Below are 17908 nucleotides of genomic sequence, written 5' to 3'. Positions count from 1 at the left end.
ATCGTCATCTTAGGCTGCTAGATGTGCCTGCATCTGAATTTTCCAATTATCATAATCTTCTTTAGAGAACATAGGAATTTTGTTGAAAGATGTCATGAGTAACTATTAGATATAATGTTTGAGAAAACCTCATTCTGATACCACTTGTTGGGATCGAGAAAGAGTTTAGAGAGGGAGGTGAATGAACTCTTTCAAATTTTTGCCTTTTAAAAATTGTTTTCAACCGTTTTGAGACGATTGAAAATTCTTCTCAAACTGTTAGAAATGTGAACCACTGTTAAGTATAGAAAACGGTTCACAATTTCCAATGATAGCTTAAAACCGTTGGCAGGCTTATCAACAAAATATAGCTAGAAAAGTAAGTGCTTGTGAGAAATAAAAACACAAGGTTTTTTTTATAGATGTTCGGAGATTGAAGACTCCTACATCACCCCTTCTTCTTCTTTAGGAAGGATTCCACTAAAAGACTTTGGCTTTACAAAACTTTTTGCAACAGCCCATTCCAATCAGGACTTATCACACTGTCTGTTTTGGAACTCTAAGTTATCACTTTACAATTCTGGATTTTATGAACACTTTATTCACAAAACACCACAACTTAATCTAAATAACCGAAAGGTTACTGATACAAGTAAATTGATTTTGGTAGCACGAAGATGATCCTAAAATGATCATATATATGTTTGTTCAGTGCGTGCTTATGAGCGATGAATTAAGTAAGATTTTGAGTGAACTCTCAATCTTTCGATGTATGGAAGCTTGTGATAATTTTACTTCCGTGAATTCGATAATGTATGGCACGCTTGCTCTTGCAAGCATCCTTCTCTGTTAATATAGGCGATAGTTCCAACGGTGGAAAAGATCGAGTAATGTTAACGTTGTAATAGAGAAAGGTTGTGCCACCATCAGCTGCAACCACATTTATTGTTCTTCAGATATACATTAAATGTTCTCTTTGCTGGCATTTCCTTGAGTCCCGTTCTGAAGAGTTTGCTACAGAGTTTCCTTTTATGGTACTACTTTTATCCTCAGACCTTTCAAAGATAAATGATATTTCCTTTCTGGGATAGTGATATAAATGCAGATCATTCTCGGGACTGATGTAGGAACACGTTGATTATGAAAACGGTGCAAGCTCTTGAATGTCTTGAACCGGTAAGAGAATGTCTTACATTAAGTAGGCAATAAATAAGCTTCTTTAATGATGTCTTTCAATCAACCGGTTGAGAGTTCCATCTTCTTATATTCTGAGCAGTTTGAATTACTGACGGTCTGAAAGTCAAGCGGTCAAGTTTCTCTAGTATAGCTTTTGTTATAGAGGTTAGAACTCTTTTGGCTTAAGCCAGTTGAGAGCTGGGCGGTTGAGCTAATATCTGTTACAAAAGATAAGCAGTTGTTTCTTGAACTAATGAAGTGCTATTTTGATTTTGTCGATCACCAAAACTTTTGGGTAATAATTTCTTTAACAAAGAATAACTATAATAAATTAAATATATTAAAATTTTATAAAGTTACCCTAATTACAAATATTTTAACATATTTATTATTTATTTTCAGGTGCCAATAATTTTCTTGTTTATTTTTTTGTTTGACCTATTGTAAAAAACAAAATTGATATATTTTTTATACAAAAAATTATTTAAATTGAATGAAATTATTTTAAGTTTTATTATTTATTAATATTAAAAATTATTGTTATGTATTTTTTAAAAAATATTATTTAAATAAATATGTTGAATTGAATAATTGAAGTTTAATTACAATAAATTTAGTACTGACTTATTTATTATCTTTCGTAAAATCAATATGTAAAAAATATTATATATAGAGAGAGAGAAATATTTGAAATAAATAAAAAATTATTCACGTTTAATTGTTAGTTCAAATAAATTTAAAAAAATCATAATAATAAATTACAAAATTCATAGGGTTCTATAAAAAAAGTTTACAAATGTCAATAAAAGTCATACAAAATAAATCTACAAGATTCTTTGAAAATTTTTAAAAATCTGTGAGATTCTGCAAAAGTAAGTAGAAATCTATCAACTTTACAAAAATCTGTTATTTAAAAAAATTCAACAAATCTCTGCAACAAATACACACCCCTTAGAGTTAGAAAAAACCAATACACAATTAATAAATGGAAGGACAATTCTGACAATACACAAATCAACTCATATTTTTAAAGAAATACCTCATTAGGGTACTTGTGTAAAATAGTGAGATGAGAACAATCTAACCATAAGATGAAATTAGAAGAAAAAATGAAAAACATATTTCATTCAAATTGCATCTAAAGCTAATACTTGAGCATACACTTTGTTATTCTATCATTTTCTTATTCGATAGGCCTCATTAATCACTAATAATTTATTCCACTCTATCGAATACATATAAATGATAAATGCAACAACATTCAAGTAATTTATACACACACACACACCTATATATACTAGGTAGGGCACCTCAATTCTTGAGGTGTCTTACCCAGGTTTGTCGTCTAGCGCGTGAGTATTTATATGGTTTTTTAGAGTAACTAATGAGAAGTTTGTATTTGTGTAGATGTTATATAAAAACGTAATTTAAAAAGATGTAAGTATTATGAGTATAGTAATTTTTTTATCCGTGTTCATATGGTTAGTATTCCAAATTGTCTATGTGCTCGACAAAGTAAAAAATATGGAAAAAAAAATGGATTTTACGAAAGTGATAATAGGTAAGAAAAAGATTGAGTTGGTGTTCAAGTTGAAGAAGCTTAATAACATATCTCAAATTGAATATAAAGTATTTGATCATCTTAAAATCAAATAAGGGATAAACTTTATAAATATAAGGTAATTTAAATTCGAAAATAGGGTATTCATATTTAAATAGTTGTGGTGTTTGTAAAGGTGTCATAACTACCGATATTTTTACGCTAATGGATTTATGAAATTTGTAACTTTAACGTAAGTATGAGTTGGAATATGTACTGGTAAACAATTAGTAAGAGTACTTAGAATCTTAGTGTAATCAAAGAAAATGAAAACTTGTTAATTATTAATGTCGATTGGATTTCAGTAGGCATAATGTTTGTTTTTTAGAATTCAAATGACGTATTTACGAAGTTTGTAACCTTGAGTTTCTAAGATATGTAGACATAAGAGTTAATATACTTCATAGGGCAGTGAAATAGATTAACATAACGAGGGGCTAATAAATGAAATTAAATTAGGTATAATACCTTTAATATTTTCGAAATAAATTTTATTTACCACAATGTTGACGACAATGAATATAATGTTATGAAATATAACATTAATGCTACTGTTATATTAATATGAATAAAGTAAGTTTATTTTCAAAATATAAAAGAAAGCAAAATAGGTCGAATATGTGATCCTATAGTTTGTCTACGTTACATTTTAAATAAAAAAAAATATGATAAGAAATAGCGAGTACTTTGGAAATTAAGATAATTATTGTGTTAAATTGGGAATCATATAGTATAGAGGATAATTGTTTAATATAGAAGCAAAAGAATTCAAAAAAGTTGTATATTTATTTTTTTTCACTATATATGGATGTATATAATACGAATGTACGTTTAAGAAAGTAGACGTTTATAATTTTTATAAAGCTGATGTAAATTGCAAACTTTAAAAATATATGACATAATATATTGAAGATTCAAATAAATTACGGAAAAAACTTGTGTATATTTTGTAGGAATCTACATAAGTTTGGAAGTGGATCATAAGGTTAATGTTAGATAGTGAGATGGAAATGTTGAACAAAATACTATAGTCTTGAATAAATTTTTTAAATAAATAATATAAAAGTATTTAAATATGAATAAAGAGAAAAAGATATTAAAGTTATATAGTTGTGGAAAAAGAAGTTTTTTAAAAAGAGAGAAAATTGATGGGAAAAACTATCGTAAAATAAAATTATGTTATCTAACTAAGCAGTTCAATTTTTACTTACGTAAAAGATAAATATGTTACAAAAGTTAAGTTATATTTTTTGATAATTTTATATATAACAAAAATTATTGGGAGTTTTTGAAACACTTGGCAATTTTTAAATAGGATACAAAAAAATATAGGATAATGAGATGCAAATTTGTGAGGAGGTAATTCAACAACTTTGTTGTATTTGTTTTTTTTGAGTGTAAGATATTAACATGTTTATGTAAATAAAATATCTATGAACTGTAGGAATAACAACATATTTCGCAAAATAACATAATCACATCATAATGTACATAGTATTTACATTACGCTTTGCAAAAGTGTATAACCAAAAAGTACAAAAAGCAATGTTGTGCAGCCATTGTTACAATAGTAGGTCGACCCTTGTCCCTGAATACTGACTTGAAGCTGAGAGAAAAAACCAAATATCATGAAAAAAGAAGCTGACGTTTAAAACATTAAACGATGACAAATTATATAAGGCTAAGCAATTGTAAAGTGTAGCATTGACGATATCCAATTATATAACTTTAAATCATTGCAAAGCCAATAGCCAATATGAAGAAAGCATTCCACAACATTTAGCCTTTTTTAACAGTCAATAAACGGGAGTCAGTGCTTGTAGCTAACCATAAACTGTCAAGTAGCTAACTATAAAATGTCAATACCTCTGGACCCAATGCAGAAGCTACTAATAATATTGACCACAGTTGAAAAAGCAAGTGTCTCAGCCGACTACTACCGTGGGAAATAGTGAAAGCCATCTTCTATTGGTTGAATAACAGTCGCAATGTAAAATGGGACAAACTATAGCACTGAGTGTGTCATATTCCTGTGGCTCGCAAATGTAGGCCAAGGAGACATTACCAGTGTTTGGAGATTGAATGACATCAAACGAATGACCCGTAACACTAAATCATTTCTAACATGAGCACGCTTTTTTGTTTCCCTATTTTATTCCAAGTTTGTTTAACATAGAAGAGAAAGAATTAGACAGCTAGCAAACAGAGACTTTGGTTGCTTATTTCTTTTTTACAAAACAAAATAGAACATTATTATAGCACTTCTTCTAGAGCAAAATTAATAGCCGATTTTAAAAAAATTAAAGGAAAACTAAAATGCTAAACTACATAGAAGAAGTAGCAAGCTGTAAGACGTAAAGTCTTTCTCGCAAGTCATTTTTAGGATTATAAAAGATCAAGGTTATTTTAGGTTGTTTTTTTCCTAATTGTTTTGAAGAGGGTGTTATCCTTGCTTGTAAAGCTTTGTACCTAGTTTTTTATTCCATCAGTAGTGTTAGTGACTTTGAGGTGTGTGTGCAGATGCAGAATAAATAATTAGAAATTATCTTTGTTCCTTCTCTTCACAAAGAAACATCTATATAAAATGAAATACTGCAATTTTTAATTTATCGTATAAATGGTATGTAACTGAACGTAATAATTTTTTTAACTGTTTCTATCTTAGTTTATTTATTTCGCATAAATTAGCCATACATTTTTCAACAATCTAATCAAACTATCAGTGAACTCAGGATTTTTTTTAGGTCACCAACAATTGATCCAACGTAAGTTGTGTTGTTCTCACTAACCTAGCTTAAATATCCATGATACTTCTGATAATGTGATAAGAAAAAAATCGAATTTATGAGAAGTTACATCAGTTATACATTAAGAGAAGGATGATTCCGCCAACCAACACCAAGAAAAGACATGTTATTTTCAAAATATATATGAACAGTATATTCTATGACGTGTTTTTCATAAGGTAAGTAATAGACACATTTTATAAATACATAGTAATTTTTTTATTCATTACAGTATATATGTTTACGAAGAGCCTGGATATGTAAACAGTCTGGATACTAACATTTTTAAGAAATTACTAACAAAGCAATTTCAAAAGTGTGGATAATGTAAGTACCTCAGTCCTTTTTAGCATGTTTTGGGACTTTCTCTGTTATATCTCCTTCGGAGTCAAGGCTTCTTTTGGCGGTTGAACTGATTCGATGTTCGGCCAGAGTAGTTGGAATATGTTGTTTCTATGTGTTTGAAGTGCTTGCTTGAGATTCAGGCATGGGTATTGCGGGCAGCAACTCTTTCTGAACATGTGAAGACAAGCTCTATTCTTCAGAGCTTCACGATGCTGATGAGGATTCAGATGGTGGAAGACATGCAATGACTGTATTTCGTACGAATTTCTCCCTATTGCTTCAGTCCTTGATGTCCTAACTTGGAAAAGGAACTGAAAATCTGTGAATTTATCATTAATGTTTGTGGGAAAAAATGTCTTCCCTGTTTTAAATAAGAAAAGTAAAAGTTAAAAATTGTACGAGTCTTTTATTGAAGTGAACTGGTTGTAACTGAATATACCTCTTGGTTTGCTTCGACGAGCTCTTCGCCTGCCATATCTAATAACATTTCTGTCTCTAGGTGTTCCACATAGACAGGAAAACTCCCATTTCCATCATATAAATCTGCTTGGAAGCATAAGCTATATAGATATAATAAGTTACAATGTAAATAAGCGAGAAGTTTTAGTAAAAGTATTAGGTAATAGGTACGCAATTGGTTTAGGTTTTCTCAGTATAAAGGTAACTTACAGTGGTTTTGGGCCTGGAAAACTGTCATTGCAGTAAAAGCAAGTGAATTCATAGCCATAAGTAGCTCCACAAGATTTGGCACAACTTGGGCAGGCTAAAAAGTATAAACACTGCTGTGAATCTGTTATTTTTAGCTTAGCTTTTAGCCAAAAATATTTGAACTGTGAATGAAATGTGTCTATTAGCACTTAATTTTAGAATTTAAAGGAAGCCAAAACAACATATGAATAAACGTGAAGTTATCGTTTCGGTCAAGCTAAGAATTTGACTGATTTTGCGAATCTGGAAATTAAACGATTAATCAACGCTTTGATATGCTTTCTCGTACAATTTTTGAGAAATAACAGTGTCTGCATATTCTCTGTTAGCTTTGAACCTAGAAAAAATGGTTGTATGTGAATGACCCACAATCCACAATATAAAAGTGACGCCAAACTTGAAGAAAATAAGTTAATAAAGAGTAGAAAGTGTAGGAAAATGTAGACATATTCAGCCTTAATAAAGGCACATTTTGTTGGACAAAAAGGATTTGTGTTTCATTTCCCGCAGAAAGCTGAATAAACAGGAAACTATTTGTTTAATAAGAAAGGTAGTTAAAATTTTAGTCGTTCTGGTTTGAAGGTGAAGAAGTGTGATTCTAAGTAGAGAAAGGATATGATGAGCAAATATAAGTTGGAGCGATCCTAAGATTATGGGATAACATAAAATTTGAAAATGTTCGTGAAATTTTAACAAACTAATACCTATAATTTGAGAAGAGTAGTATGGTAAATTACATTGTGCATAAAGTTACTTGGAGACGACGGTAATACAGAAAGTTTCATTGTAGGCATAATAGTAGAAAAGTAATATAGTTGTAAATAAACATATTATATTTTGAAGTAGTTGTAAATTTTGTGTAATTGGGTGACAAAGATGTGAGCAAAGTTGGAGTTAATAAGATGGGCAAACAACAATGAGCTGGGGGAAAAAAACTGGAAGTAACAGATTGCTCGTAGGAGAAAGGATAAAGTAAAAATGTTCAAAATAAAAGAATAGATATGGAGGCTCTCAATTACCATAGCCTTAAGTCTTCAACCTGTGGAGTTGGAGGATCAAATGGAATAATACTACTTGGTGTTGTTCCAATGGATAGCCCTACAACAACATATATTTGTACGTAAAAGCATATGTAATTAGGTAGAATGCACTGCAATAAAACAAGTGTAGAATAATTATTTTACCGTAGAAAATGTTTACAGAGAGGCGCATCCCTAAAATTATAGGCATGTTGTGAACATTTTTTGCCAAATAGGGTGCTTTAGTTTGAAGAAAATCTTCCCACAATGTAAGTATAAAAGCTCTACGTCTGTATGCATAATAAAAGTGTTTTTTTACAATTAATATAAGGGGAAGAAACATTAAATTACATTAAACGAAAGTCTGGGATTTAGAGCTAAATGGTTTACTCTTCATTGATAACCACAAAATCTTGTAAATTTCTTTTAGCTCTTTCAACAAACCGTGGTGGGAAAACGTGTATAACACTGCAAAGCAAATCTGGGAAAAAATCTTGTCAATAAAACAAGAAAACGTATACAAAATATTAGGTGCACATAGGGAAATAGTTCGTGAGAATACTTAACTGATTTGCCTATGTGTCACATCTGCCATTTCAGGAAACCTTGCAAAAGGAGTAAGCTGGTAAACGTGGTCAATTGGTAACCGCTTATGCTCTTATGTACGTCTGATATAAGTGCTTCGACTAAGGATCATTTGATGTTTTGAAGTTCCTAGAATTGGCGTTTTTCTGGTTATTTCCCTAATCTTGGCAATTCCCACGTAATAAGTTTTGTACAACTCGAGTAGTTTGTCCAATTGGTCAACATCTTGCTCGTAATTTATGCTTAGCATTCTTTCATTCTGCCCAAACTAATGATGTAAGTAAAAGTAAATGAGATGATTATACTTACATTTAAAAAAGTGAAATAATTTTACCTCTTTGTCAGTGAAAACAATTTTTTGTTGCCTTCCCCTGCTCATGAACCGATTTGGAGTTTTTTCTGCAACTAAGACCTTCACAAACCAGCCTTGGGCCTCCGGTTTTAGTTTTCCAAGTGTAGTACAATTTTCATCTATTGACCTGAACAGGAAGATGGGGTGAAAAAAAGTGAAGAACACATACGTTCTCCCAGGTAACTTTGGAAAAGAAGCCAATCTTTAAAAGTTATATTATGAATAATATGCAACAAATTGCTGGAAATGCATAGCTTATTATTATTTACTTTGTGTTTGAATGAAGTGGAAGACTAAACTGAAATTATATGTTTTTGCTCTGAGTACAAACCAAACTACTCTGAACGCAAAGTCAAATAATATAAATATTAAGCTTGAAAACAAAAATTATAAAACACAATCTAAACATAGCAACAATGTGGCTACAATTTTTCTATATATCCAAAAAATGTGAATATTTATCAAATTGAAAAATAGTTTGTCCAGGGCTCACCTATATCAAATAATATTTGCAGCAGCTAGAACATCTTGGTAAAGAACGTTCTTTGTATGGTCAGTACTCTGGAACAATGGTAGTGATGGTCTGATAAGCACTTTTAATTGATCTATACTTTTGGCTCTGGATAGCGCAACATAAATTAAGTGGACCGTGTGAAAAAACAGGTTCTTTCAAATATACACCAACAAAATCTAAAGTCTGGCCTTGTGCTTTATTTATGGTCATGGCATAACATAGGCGTACTGGAAATTGTTTTCTCTTAAATGGAATAGTTGAAAAATCATCACATGGAGCTTCTAATATTATACGAGGAATAAACACAGGTTTTCCTGCATGGATTCTGACTGAAATTTCAGCATTAATAACGTTTGTGGTAAACCCTTTGCAAAGAAGCCGCGTACCATTACAAAGTCTTTCAGTTGGGTTTATATTTCTTAGCAAAATGATTGGGGCATTTATTTTCAAAGTGAGTTTTTGAGGAGGAAGCCCTTGAGGAGTCAAGTAATGAAACAACTCTTCTTGGTTTGGTACGACACAGTTGCTTGTATTATCATCACAACTAAAGTATGTGGTTTCTTCTCCATGAAACTTATTAATCAAGACGTCATTTACTTCGTGGACAAACTCATTTCTTGTCGTAAGTATGACACGTTTAACATATAGAGAGAAGTTTAAAGTGCAGTCATCGATCTTTGGGAATACCATTTTTATTAATGTATTTAAAGATGTAAAGTCATCTATAAATGGGATGTTGGCTATAGCAGGTATTTGGACTTCATCTTTGTCATCAATTTCCTCAAGTCTATCACAAATTTTCATCAAGTAAGACAAAAATTTGGGATCGAGTAATGCCCGCATATTTTATGTAAGCTTCATCATATCAAACTGGTTCCATAAAGGTGACATAACAATTGAAGCGTCAGCTTTAGTACCTTTAAAAATTATTGGTAATGTCTGGCAAAAATCTCCACCAAATACAATAATTTTACCGCCAAACATTGAATGTGACTCCATTATGTTTCTCAACATTGTGTTGATGTAATGCCCAAGATTTGTATTCAGTTAATCCGAGATTATTGATTATGAAATGATATGATTATAGCCGAAACATTTCGGTGGCACGATTCGAGATAGCATGGGAAGTGTGATGTGCGAGGACAGAACACCTCGAGGCGCGCATTTGCTCGAGTCAGGCAGAGAACCTCGCGCATATGCGCGAAGAGAGGGCGTGCATATGTGCGAGCAGGTGACAATGCCGAGTCCAGAGAATGTCATGCATGTGCGCGGAGGTAGTGCGCCTATATGCGTGAGGTGCCGAGAAGACACGCACCGAGACAGAATGTCTCGCGCATATGCGCCGCGGAGGGACGCGCATATGGGCGAGACGTGCTGCTTAAAGATGCAGCCACATGGCTTGGACATGCATGATATATATATCAAATGAATTTCATTTCCTTCAGATTTGGCAGGAAGAAGAATCGAGAGAATCCATAGCTAAAGCTTCCTTTCACCTTAGAATTGTGATTTCGAAGGAACCGGTTATCAGAATTTCAATCCGAGTTTGGTACTGTGTTTCTCTCGTCAACGGCTTCACAAGGACGTAAGGTTTCGTATGTTTTGATATGATTTGGAAATATGATATTGAAGGAATCGGCTATAATTGATATATGGTGTTCTTAATATGGTAGACATCATATAATCGAAACCGGATTGAAGAACAGATACCGTATGAAATTGTTATGATTTTTCAGAGTTGAGTTGATTGAGATTATACGGATTTGATATCAGATTATGTTTGTCGATCGATTATAAGTTGAGATTGGCATTTATTGATATTTGTATTGCTGGGTATATTGAAATTGTGCAGTTATGCAGTTGAAACAGAATTAGATTAAGTTCTGATTATATCTAGTATTGATTTGAGTGGTATATGGATATTGTACTCCTTGATATTGTCATTGTCAGATTGAGTATTGACAGGCTTCGATTCGAGACTTCGACTTCATCAGATTGACAGAAAGAAAGGTATAAACCAATGTTGATCCGGGAGATAAGACTCGAGTTGGATTTGACTTGAGTTTCCCTAAATCACATACTTATTTGTATACCTTTGTATTCTTTGAATGTTTATGCTTATTCTATTGATTTATAGAAAAGCAAAGAAAAGAAGATAGATATCGAGAAAGAGTCATAGGAAGATGTGCCTAGTCATTGGCAGAAGTGCCAAGGCGGATGTGCCTAGTATTTGGCGGAGATGCCAAGTCTTCGGCTGATTTGCCAAGACACTAGACGTTTGGTATATCGATGTGCCTAGGAGTCGGAGTAGACCCTATTGCGGAGTATTCGATATAGAGTAGACCAAAGTCCAGGAATAGGGACGTACCGCCACCGCGAACGGAGAGTAGGTGGGAGATTTGTTACGTTCTTATTCAAATTGGGATCCCTAGATTAGGAAGAGTCGAGTCAGAGAGTTAGAGTCAAAGAGTGTTATTTTACAGATTTGTATGGATTTCTGATTCGTAGATTTTAATTGATTTTACAGAGTTGTATTGATTTATGTTTCGTAGATTACGATTCATGTTTATAAATGTTTTATGCTTTCGTATCTGTATATATGAAATGCATGTATACATGGTTTATACTGGGAATATAATTCTCACCGGAGTTATCCGGCTGTTGTTGTGTTTGTATGTGTGCATGACAACAGATGGGACAAATCAGGGTCACGAAGAGGATGAGATATTACACTTAGCGTGGAGATTTGGACCCAGAAGTAGAATAGGCTTCAGCACTTGATATATAGTAGTTGAACCCTAGTTGGATTTTAATGTACTTGTACAAGACTTGTACTTTTATGTTGATGTTTATATCAGATCGTTTCTATGATGTTTCCGCACTTGTATTTAAAAAAAAATATTTAGACCCAAGTTTATTTAATTTATCCAATTATTCCCAAATATGATGAAGAAATGAATTAGCGTCCGGGTCCCCACAGTAGGTGGTATCAGAGCAGTAGGTTCCTTAGATTGAGATAGAAGCTAGTGAGCGGGGTAGATTGTCTTCTTCTTTGCTTTTGATTGCTAGCATGTTTCACTGCTTTAATACATGTTGACCTGATTATCTGATTTGATTGGTAACCGGTATTATTTGATAAATGAATCAGAACCGAGTCTTGATCAGAGGTAAGATGATCAGAAGAGGACTGAGACAGATTTGTAAAATGTGATTGCTAACCCTTTTGATAATCAGATATGCATCCTCAAAAATTCCCAGAACAGGACAGTACTTCTACTAATCCGATGGATGTTACAGCAACTCTGATGGAAACACAGTTAAAGATATTTCAGTCATTCCAACCGCCGATTCTGAAGGGTACGGAGACGTCTGTTAATTGTGAGAGTTGGCTAGATGATATAGAGATGCTGTTTGATTAACTTGATTACACGGATGAACGTAGAGTTAAACTGATTGGGCACCAGTTACATGAGGCCGTGAAGAGTTGGTGGCTCGCAACCAAGGAAGCCTTAGAACAGCGTGGGTCATCTGAACATTGAAGAGTATGTGGCCAAATTCTCTACCTTGCTACGTTTTGCTCCTCACGTGGCTGGGAATGATGAAGCCGTGGCTGCTCAGTTCATCAATGGACTGAATCCTGAGATATTTACATTGGTAAATGTGGAGCGACCCCATAATTTTGCTGATGCCTTGAACAGAGCAAAGGGAGTTGAAACAAGCTTGATCCAACAGCGAGGAAGGTTGTATGTAGCTCAACCACATAAACAGCAACAATCTCCAGCTCACTTTGATAGTGGCAGTAGTAGCAGCAAAAAGAAAGATAAGCTGAAAGCTAAAGAGAAACAGTTTAAGAAATCGAGAAGTAGTTCATCTAGTTCCAGTGGCTCAAGACAGACCTATTATGTTAGGGTTATATAGGGGTTTATTGCAGAACTTGCGGAGGGAGACATCCCACAGAGCAACGCCAAGGAGTGTTTGGTAGTTGCCGTATCTGCAGACAGTCAGGACACTTCGCTAGAGTTTGTCCACAGCGAGGTTCCCAGGGATCCCACGGAGCAGAATCATCTGGATCAGTGGCACAGACTGATAGACGATCATCAGCTGTTCACTCTTTCCAGCCCCCACCGACTACTACTCTGTCACAGCCGAGGCCAGGAGGAAGCCAAACTGTTAGCCAACCTCCAAGACAGTATGCCGAGTGTTGCATGGACCGCGGAACAGGCCCAGGACACACCTGACGATGTAATTGCAGGTAATTGTTTTCTGTGTGGTTATCCTGCATATGTATTGATAGATACTAATGCATTCCATACAATTATCTTTGAACGAATTTCATTGATATATGCTTTACCTGTTGAATCCTTATCTATTGTAGTATGTATCTCTTCACTTTGGGGAAAGGCTTGATATCCGTGAATTCGGTTAAACATTGTATGTTACAGTATGACAGGCATGAGATTGAATTAGATTGAATTGTGCTTGGGTTGTCTGATTTTGACTGCATTATCGGTATTGATATGCAAATCAAGTACAGAGCTACCGTAGACTGTTTTCCGAAGATGGTGAGATTCAGACCTGAGATGGCTGATGAGTGGAAATTCTATGGTAAGGATTCTAGATCTAGAATTCCTTTGATATCTGCATTATCTATGACTCGATTATTACAGAAAAGAACAAAGAGATTCCTTGTGTATTCAGTAGATGTACTGAAATCGAGCCCTTCATTGGCAGATTTGCCAGTGGTATGTGAGTTTGCTGATGTTTTCCCAGATGAGATTCCGGGATTGCCTAAAGTCAGAGAGATCGACTTCAGCATTGAATTGATACCAGGTACAGTTCCTATTTCTAAAACACCATACATAGTGGCACCGATCGAATTGAAATATTTGAAAGAGCAGTTGAAAGATTTACTGGCCAAAGGTTACATCAGACTACGTGTTTCTCCTTAGGGTGCTCCAGCTATGTTTATGGGTTTGATGAACTGTTTGTTTCAGAAGTATGTATTGTGATGATTCGTGATTATTTGATCGATAACCTTCTGATATATTCAACAAATTTGATTTGTGTTAAGAACTCTGAGGGCTGAGAAACTGTATGCCAAGTTTTCGAAATGTGAGTTCTGGCTGAGACAGCAGATTTTGTCAGAGGCACAGTGTAGTCGATTTAGCATTCATCCTGGTGGCAGAAAGATGTACAATGATTTGAAAAGACAGTTTTGGTGGAAACAAATGAAAACAGATATCACAGAGTTTGTATCCAAATGTCTGAATTGCCAACAGGTAAAAAGGGAAAGAAAGAAACCAGGAGGTCTGTTGCAGAGCTTATCTATTCTTGAATGGAAATGGGATCACATTTCCATGGATTTTGTGACGAAGCTACCGCGTTCCTCCAGAGGTTGTGATGCGATTTGGGTCGTGATTGACAGATTGACCAAATCAGCATGCTTTATTCCGTACAAGATGACGTACAGACATGACCAGATGGCAGAGATATATGTCAGAGAAGTGGTCAGATTGTATGGAGTGCCGAAGTCGATTGTATCAGACCGTGATCCTCGGTTTACTTCGCACTTTGGGCACAGTTTGCAGCAGGCTCTAGGTACGAAGTGCTTCTGAGTACCGCATATCATCCTCAGACAGACGGACAGTCAGAGCGGACTATCCAGACATGAGAGGATATGCTTAGAGCTGTAGTGCTAGATTTTGGCACTAGTTGACAAGAATCTTTGGCACTTTGTGAATTTTGTACAACAACAACTATCAGACGAGTATAGAAATGGCACCATTTGAAGCGTTGTACGGTAAGAAGTACAGATCCCCTCTGTATTGGAATGATATTTTTGAGGTACCTGAGATTGGGCCTGATATGATTTGAGATATGACAGAGAAAGTAAAGCTGATTCGTCAGAGAATGAAAACAGCTCAGGATAGACAGGCCAAATATGCCAATGTTCGTCGTCGACAGTTGGTATTTGAGGCAGGGGACAGAGTATTTCTGACGATTTCTCCTTTCAGAGGCATTGTAAGATTTGGCAAGAAAGGAACGTTATATTGGGCCGTACGAGATTCTCGAGAAGATAAGAGATCGTGACGATCGACTCGCATTACCGCCTTCTTTATCTGGAATACATGATGTCTTTCATGTATCTTTATTGCGGAAGTATATTCCCGATGTTTCGCATATTCTTTAGCCAGACGAAGCAGAGCTTGACGAGACTCTGAGTTATTTTGAGAAGCCGATCCATATTCTCGATCGTAAAGAAAAGCAACTTAGAACGAAGACTATTCTGCTTGTGAAAGTTCAGTGGAATCGTCATGGCATTGAAGAAGCTACCTAAGAGACTGAATCCGACATGAGACAGAAATTCCCAGAGTTATTCCATTGATGTGAGTTTCCTGTTTAGCTTCTGTTATACATTTCTTATGGGATATGATTTGCCTGTCTGTGATTTCGGGGACGAAATTGTATCTTAGAGGAGGAGAAATGTAATGCTCGAGATTTGTATTCTGTTAATCCGAGATTATTGATTATGAAATGATGTGATTATAGCCGGACCATTTCGGTGGCACGATTCGAGATAGCATGGGATGTGTGATGTGCGAGGACAGAAGACCTCGCGCATATGCGCGACACGAGGCGCGCATATGCGCGAGTCAGGCAGAGAACCTCGCGCATATGCGTGAAGAAAGAGCGCGCATATGCGCGAGCAGGTGACAATGTCGGGTCCAGAGAATGTCGCGCATGTGTGCGGAGGTAGTGCGCATATGCGCGAACTGCCAAGAAGACACGCGCCGAGACAGAATGTCTCGCGCATTGGCGCCGCGGAGGGTCACGCATATGTGCGAGACGTGCTGCTTAAAGATGCAGCCACATGACTTGGACATGCATGATATATATATCAAATGAATTTCATTTCCTTCAGATTTGGCAGGAAGAAGAATCGAGAGAATCCATAGCTAAAGCTTTCTTTCACCTTAGAATTGTGATTTCGAAGGAACCGGTTATCAGAATTTCAATCCGAGTTTGGTACTGTGTTTCTCTCGTCAACGGCTTCACAAGGACGTAAGGTTTCGTATGTTTTGATATGATTTGGAAATATGATATTGAAGGAATCGGCTATAATTGATATATGGTGTTCTTAATATGGTAGACATCATATAATCGAAACCGGATTGAAGAACAGATACCGTATGAAATTGTTATGATTTTTCAGAGTTGAGTTGATTGAGATTATACGGATTTGATATCAGATTATGTTTGTCGATCGATTATAAGTTGAGATTGGCATTTATTGATATTTGTATTGCTGGGTATATTGAAATTGTGCAGTTATGCAGTTGAAACAGAATTAGATTAAGTTCTGATTATATCCAGTATTGATTTGAGTGGTATATGGATATTGTACTCCTTGATATTGTCATTGCCAGATTTAGTATTGACAGGCTTCGAATTCGAGACTTCGACTTCATCATATTGACAGAAAGAAAGGTATAAACCAATGTTGATCCGGGAGATAAGACTCGAGTTGGATTTGACTTGAGTTTCCCTAAATCACATACTTATTTGTATACCTTTGTATTCTTTGAATGTTTATGCTTATTCTATTGATTTATAGAAAAGCAAAGAAAAGAAGATAGATATCGAGAAAGAGTCATAGGCAGATGTGCCTAGTCATTGGCAGAAGTGCCAAGGCGGATGTGCCTTGTATTTGGCGGAGATGCCAAGTCTTCAGCGGATTTTCCAAGACACTGGATTTTTGGTATATCGATGTGCCTAGGAGTTGGAGTAGACCCTATTGCGGAGTATTCGATATAGAGTAGACCAAAGTCCAAAAATAGGGACGTATCGCCACCGCGAACGGGAGAGTAGGTGGGAGATTTGTTACGTTCTTATTCAAATTGGGATCCCTAGATTAGGAAGAGTCTAGTCAGAGAGAGAGTCAAAGAGTTTGATTTTACAGATTTGTATGGATTTCTGATTCGTAGATTTTAATTGATTTTACAGAGTTGTATTGATTTATGTTTCGTAGATTACGATTCATGTTTATAAATGTTTTATGCTTTCGTATCTGTATATATGAAATGCATGTATACATGGTTAATACTGGGAATATAATTCTCACCGGAGTTATCCGAATGTTGTTGTGTTTGTATGTGTGCATGACAAGAGGTGGGACAGGATCAGGGTCACGAAGAGGATGAGAGATTACAGTTAGCTTGGAGATTCGGACCCAGAAGTAAAATAGGCTTCAACACTTGATATATAGTAGTTGAACCCTAGTTTGATTTTAATGTACTTGTACAAGACTTGTACTTTTATGTTGATGTTTATATCAGATTGTGTCTATGATGTTTCCGCACTTGTATTTAAAAAAAAAAAATATTTAGACCCAAGTTTATTTAATTTATCCAATTATTCCCAAATATGATGAAGAAATGAATTAGCGTCCGGGTCCCCACAGTTGAATTTTTCAATAATACTACGTTTGGCCATTGTAGCTTCATCCCAAATGATTAATTTTGCAAACCTTATTAAAGGAGAAAATGTACTTTGTTTATTGATATTACAAGGCTTCGAGTCATTTTCATCTAGTGGGATTTTAAATCTCGAATGTGAAGTGCGCCCACCTTGAAGTAATGATGCTGCAACCCCTAAAGTGGCTGTAGCAAGGGCTATGTGCCCAGATGAGCGGATCGTAGCAAGGAGTGCTTTGTATAAAAAAGTTTTTCCAGTACCGCCCGGGCCATCCACGAAGAATACATTTGGCAAATTGTTGTTAACATGATACAAGATTCGATTGTAAGCAATTTTTTGTTCTTCATTTAATTTCTCAACAGCTAAAAG

The 17908-nt window shown here is 35.0% G+C and overlaps 1 protein-coding gene across 2 annotated transcripts; it reads right to left on the bottom strand.

Moving 5' to 3' along the window:
• Positions 1-4142: 4142 nt before the first annotated feature.
• Positions 4143-10080, bottom strand: LOC140978753 (replication protein A 70 kDa DNA-binding subunit B-like). Of its 2 annotated transcripts, XR_012175609.1 has the most exons (10): positions 9044-10080; positions 8533-8677; positions 8181-8457; positions 8004-8094; positions 7779-7903; positions 7614-7692; positions 6556-6649; positions 6326-6446; positions 5877-6247; positions 4143-4361 (listed from the first exon to the last, which is right to left on the bottom strand). XR_012175609.1 is itself a non-coding variant. In XM_073443969.1 (7 exons), exons 3-7 carry the CDS (start codon positions 8206-8208, stop codon positions 6853-6855), a joined length of 402 nt encoding a protein of 133 aa, XP_073300070.1. In that variant the 5' UTR covers positions 8209-8457; positions 8533-8677; positions 9044-10080; the 3' UTR covers positions 6737-6852. The 2 variants fall into 2 exon arrangements, 1 of the variants encoding a protein (XP_073300070.1); XM_073443969.1 differs by lacking the exons at positions 4143-4361; positions 5877-6247; positions 6326-6446; positions 6556-6649 and adding an exon at positions 6737-6931.
• Between the last annotated feature and the right edge of the window lie 7828 nt (positions 10081-17908).

This window comes from Primulina huaijiensis, chromosome 6, assembly GCF_012295235.1.
Source record: "Primulina huaijiensis isolate GDHJ02 chromosome 6, ASM1229523v2, whole genome shotgun sequence".
Taxonomy (NCBI): Eukaryota; Viridiplantae; Streptophyta; class Magnoliopsida; order Lamiales; family Gesneriaceae; genus Primulina; species Primulina huaijiensis.
The sequence above is the reverse complement of the archived record's forward strand: the minus strand, read 5'-3'. Positions and strand labels throughout refer to the sequence as shown.

What these genes read in the sequence shown, in the direction of transcription:
- LOC140978753 (XM_073443969.1), bottom strand. Translation starts at nt 8,208, where the DNA reads ATGGCAGATGTGACACATAGGCAAATCA. An exon ending in CTCTGTAAACATTTTCTACG is followed by an intron (nt 7,693 to 7,778) that starts GTAAAATAATTA and finishes ATGTTGTTGTAG; the next exon opens with GGCTATCCATTGGAACAACA. An exon ending in GTTGAAGACTTAAGGCTATG is followed by an intron (nt 6,932 to 7,613) that starts GTAATTGAGAGC and finishes CATTTTTTCTAG; the next exon opens with GTTCAAAGCTAACAGAGAAT.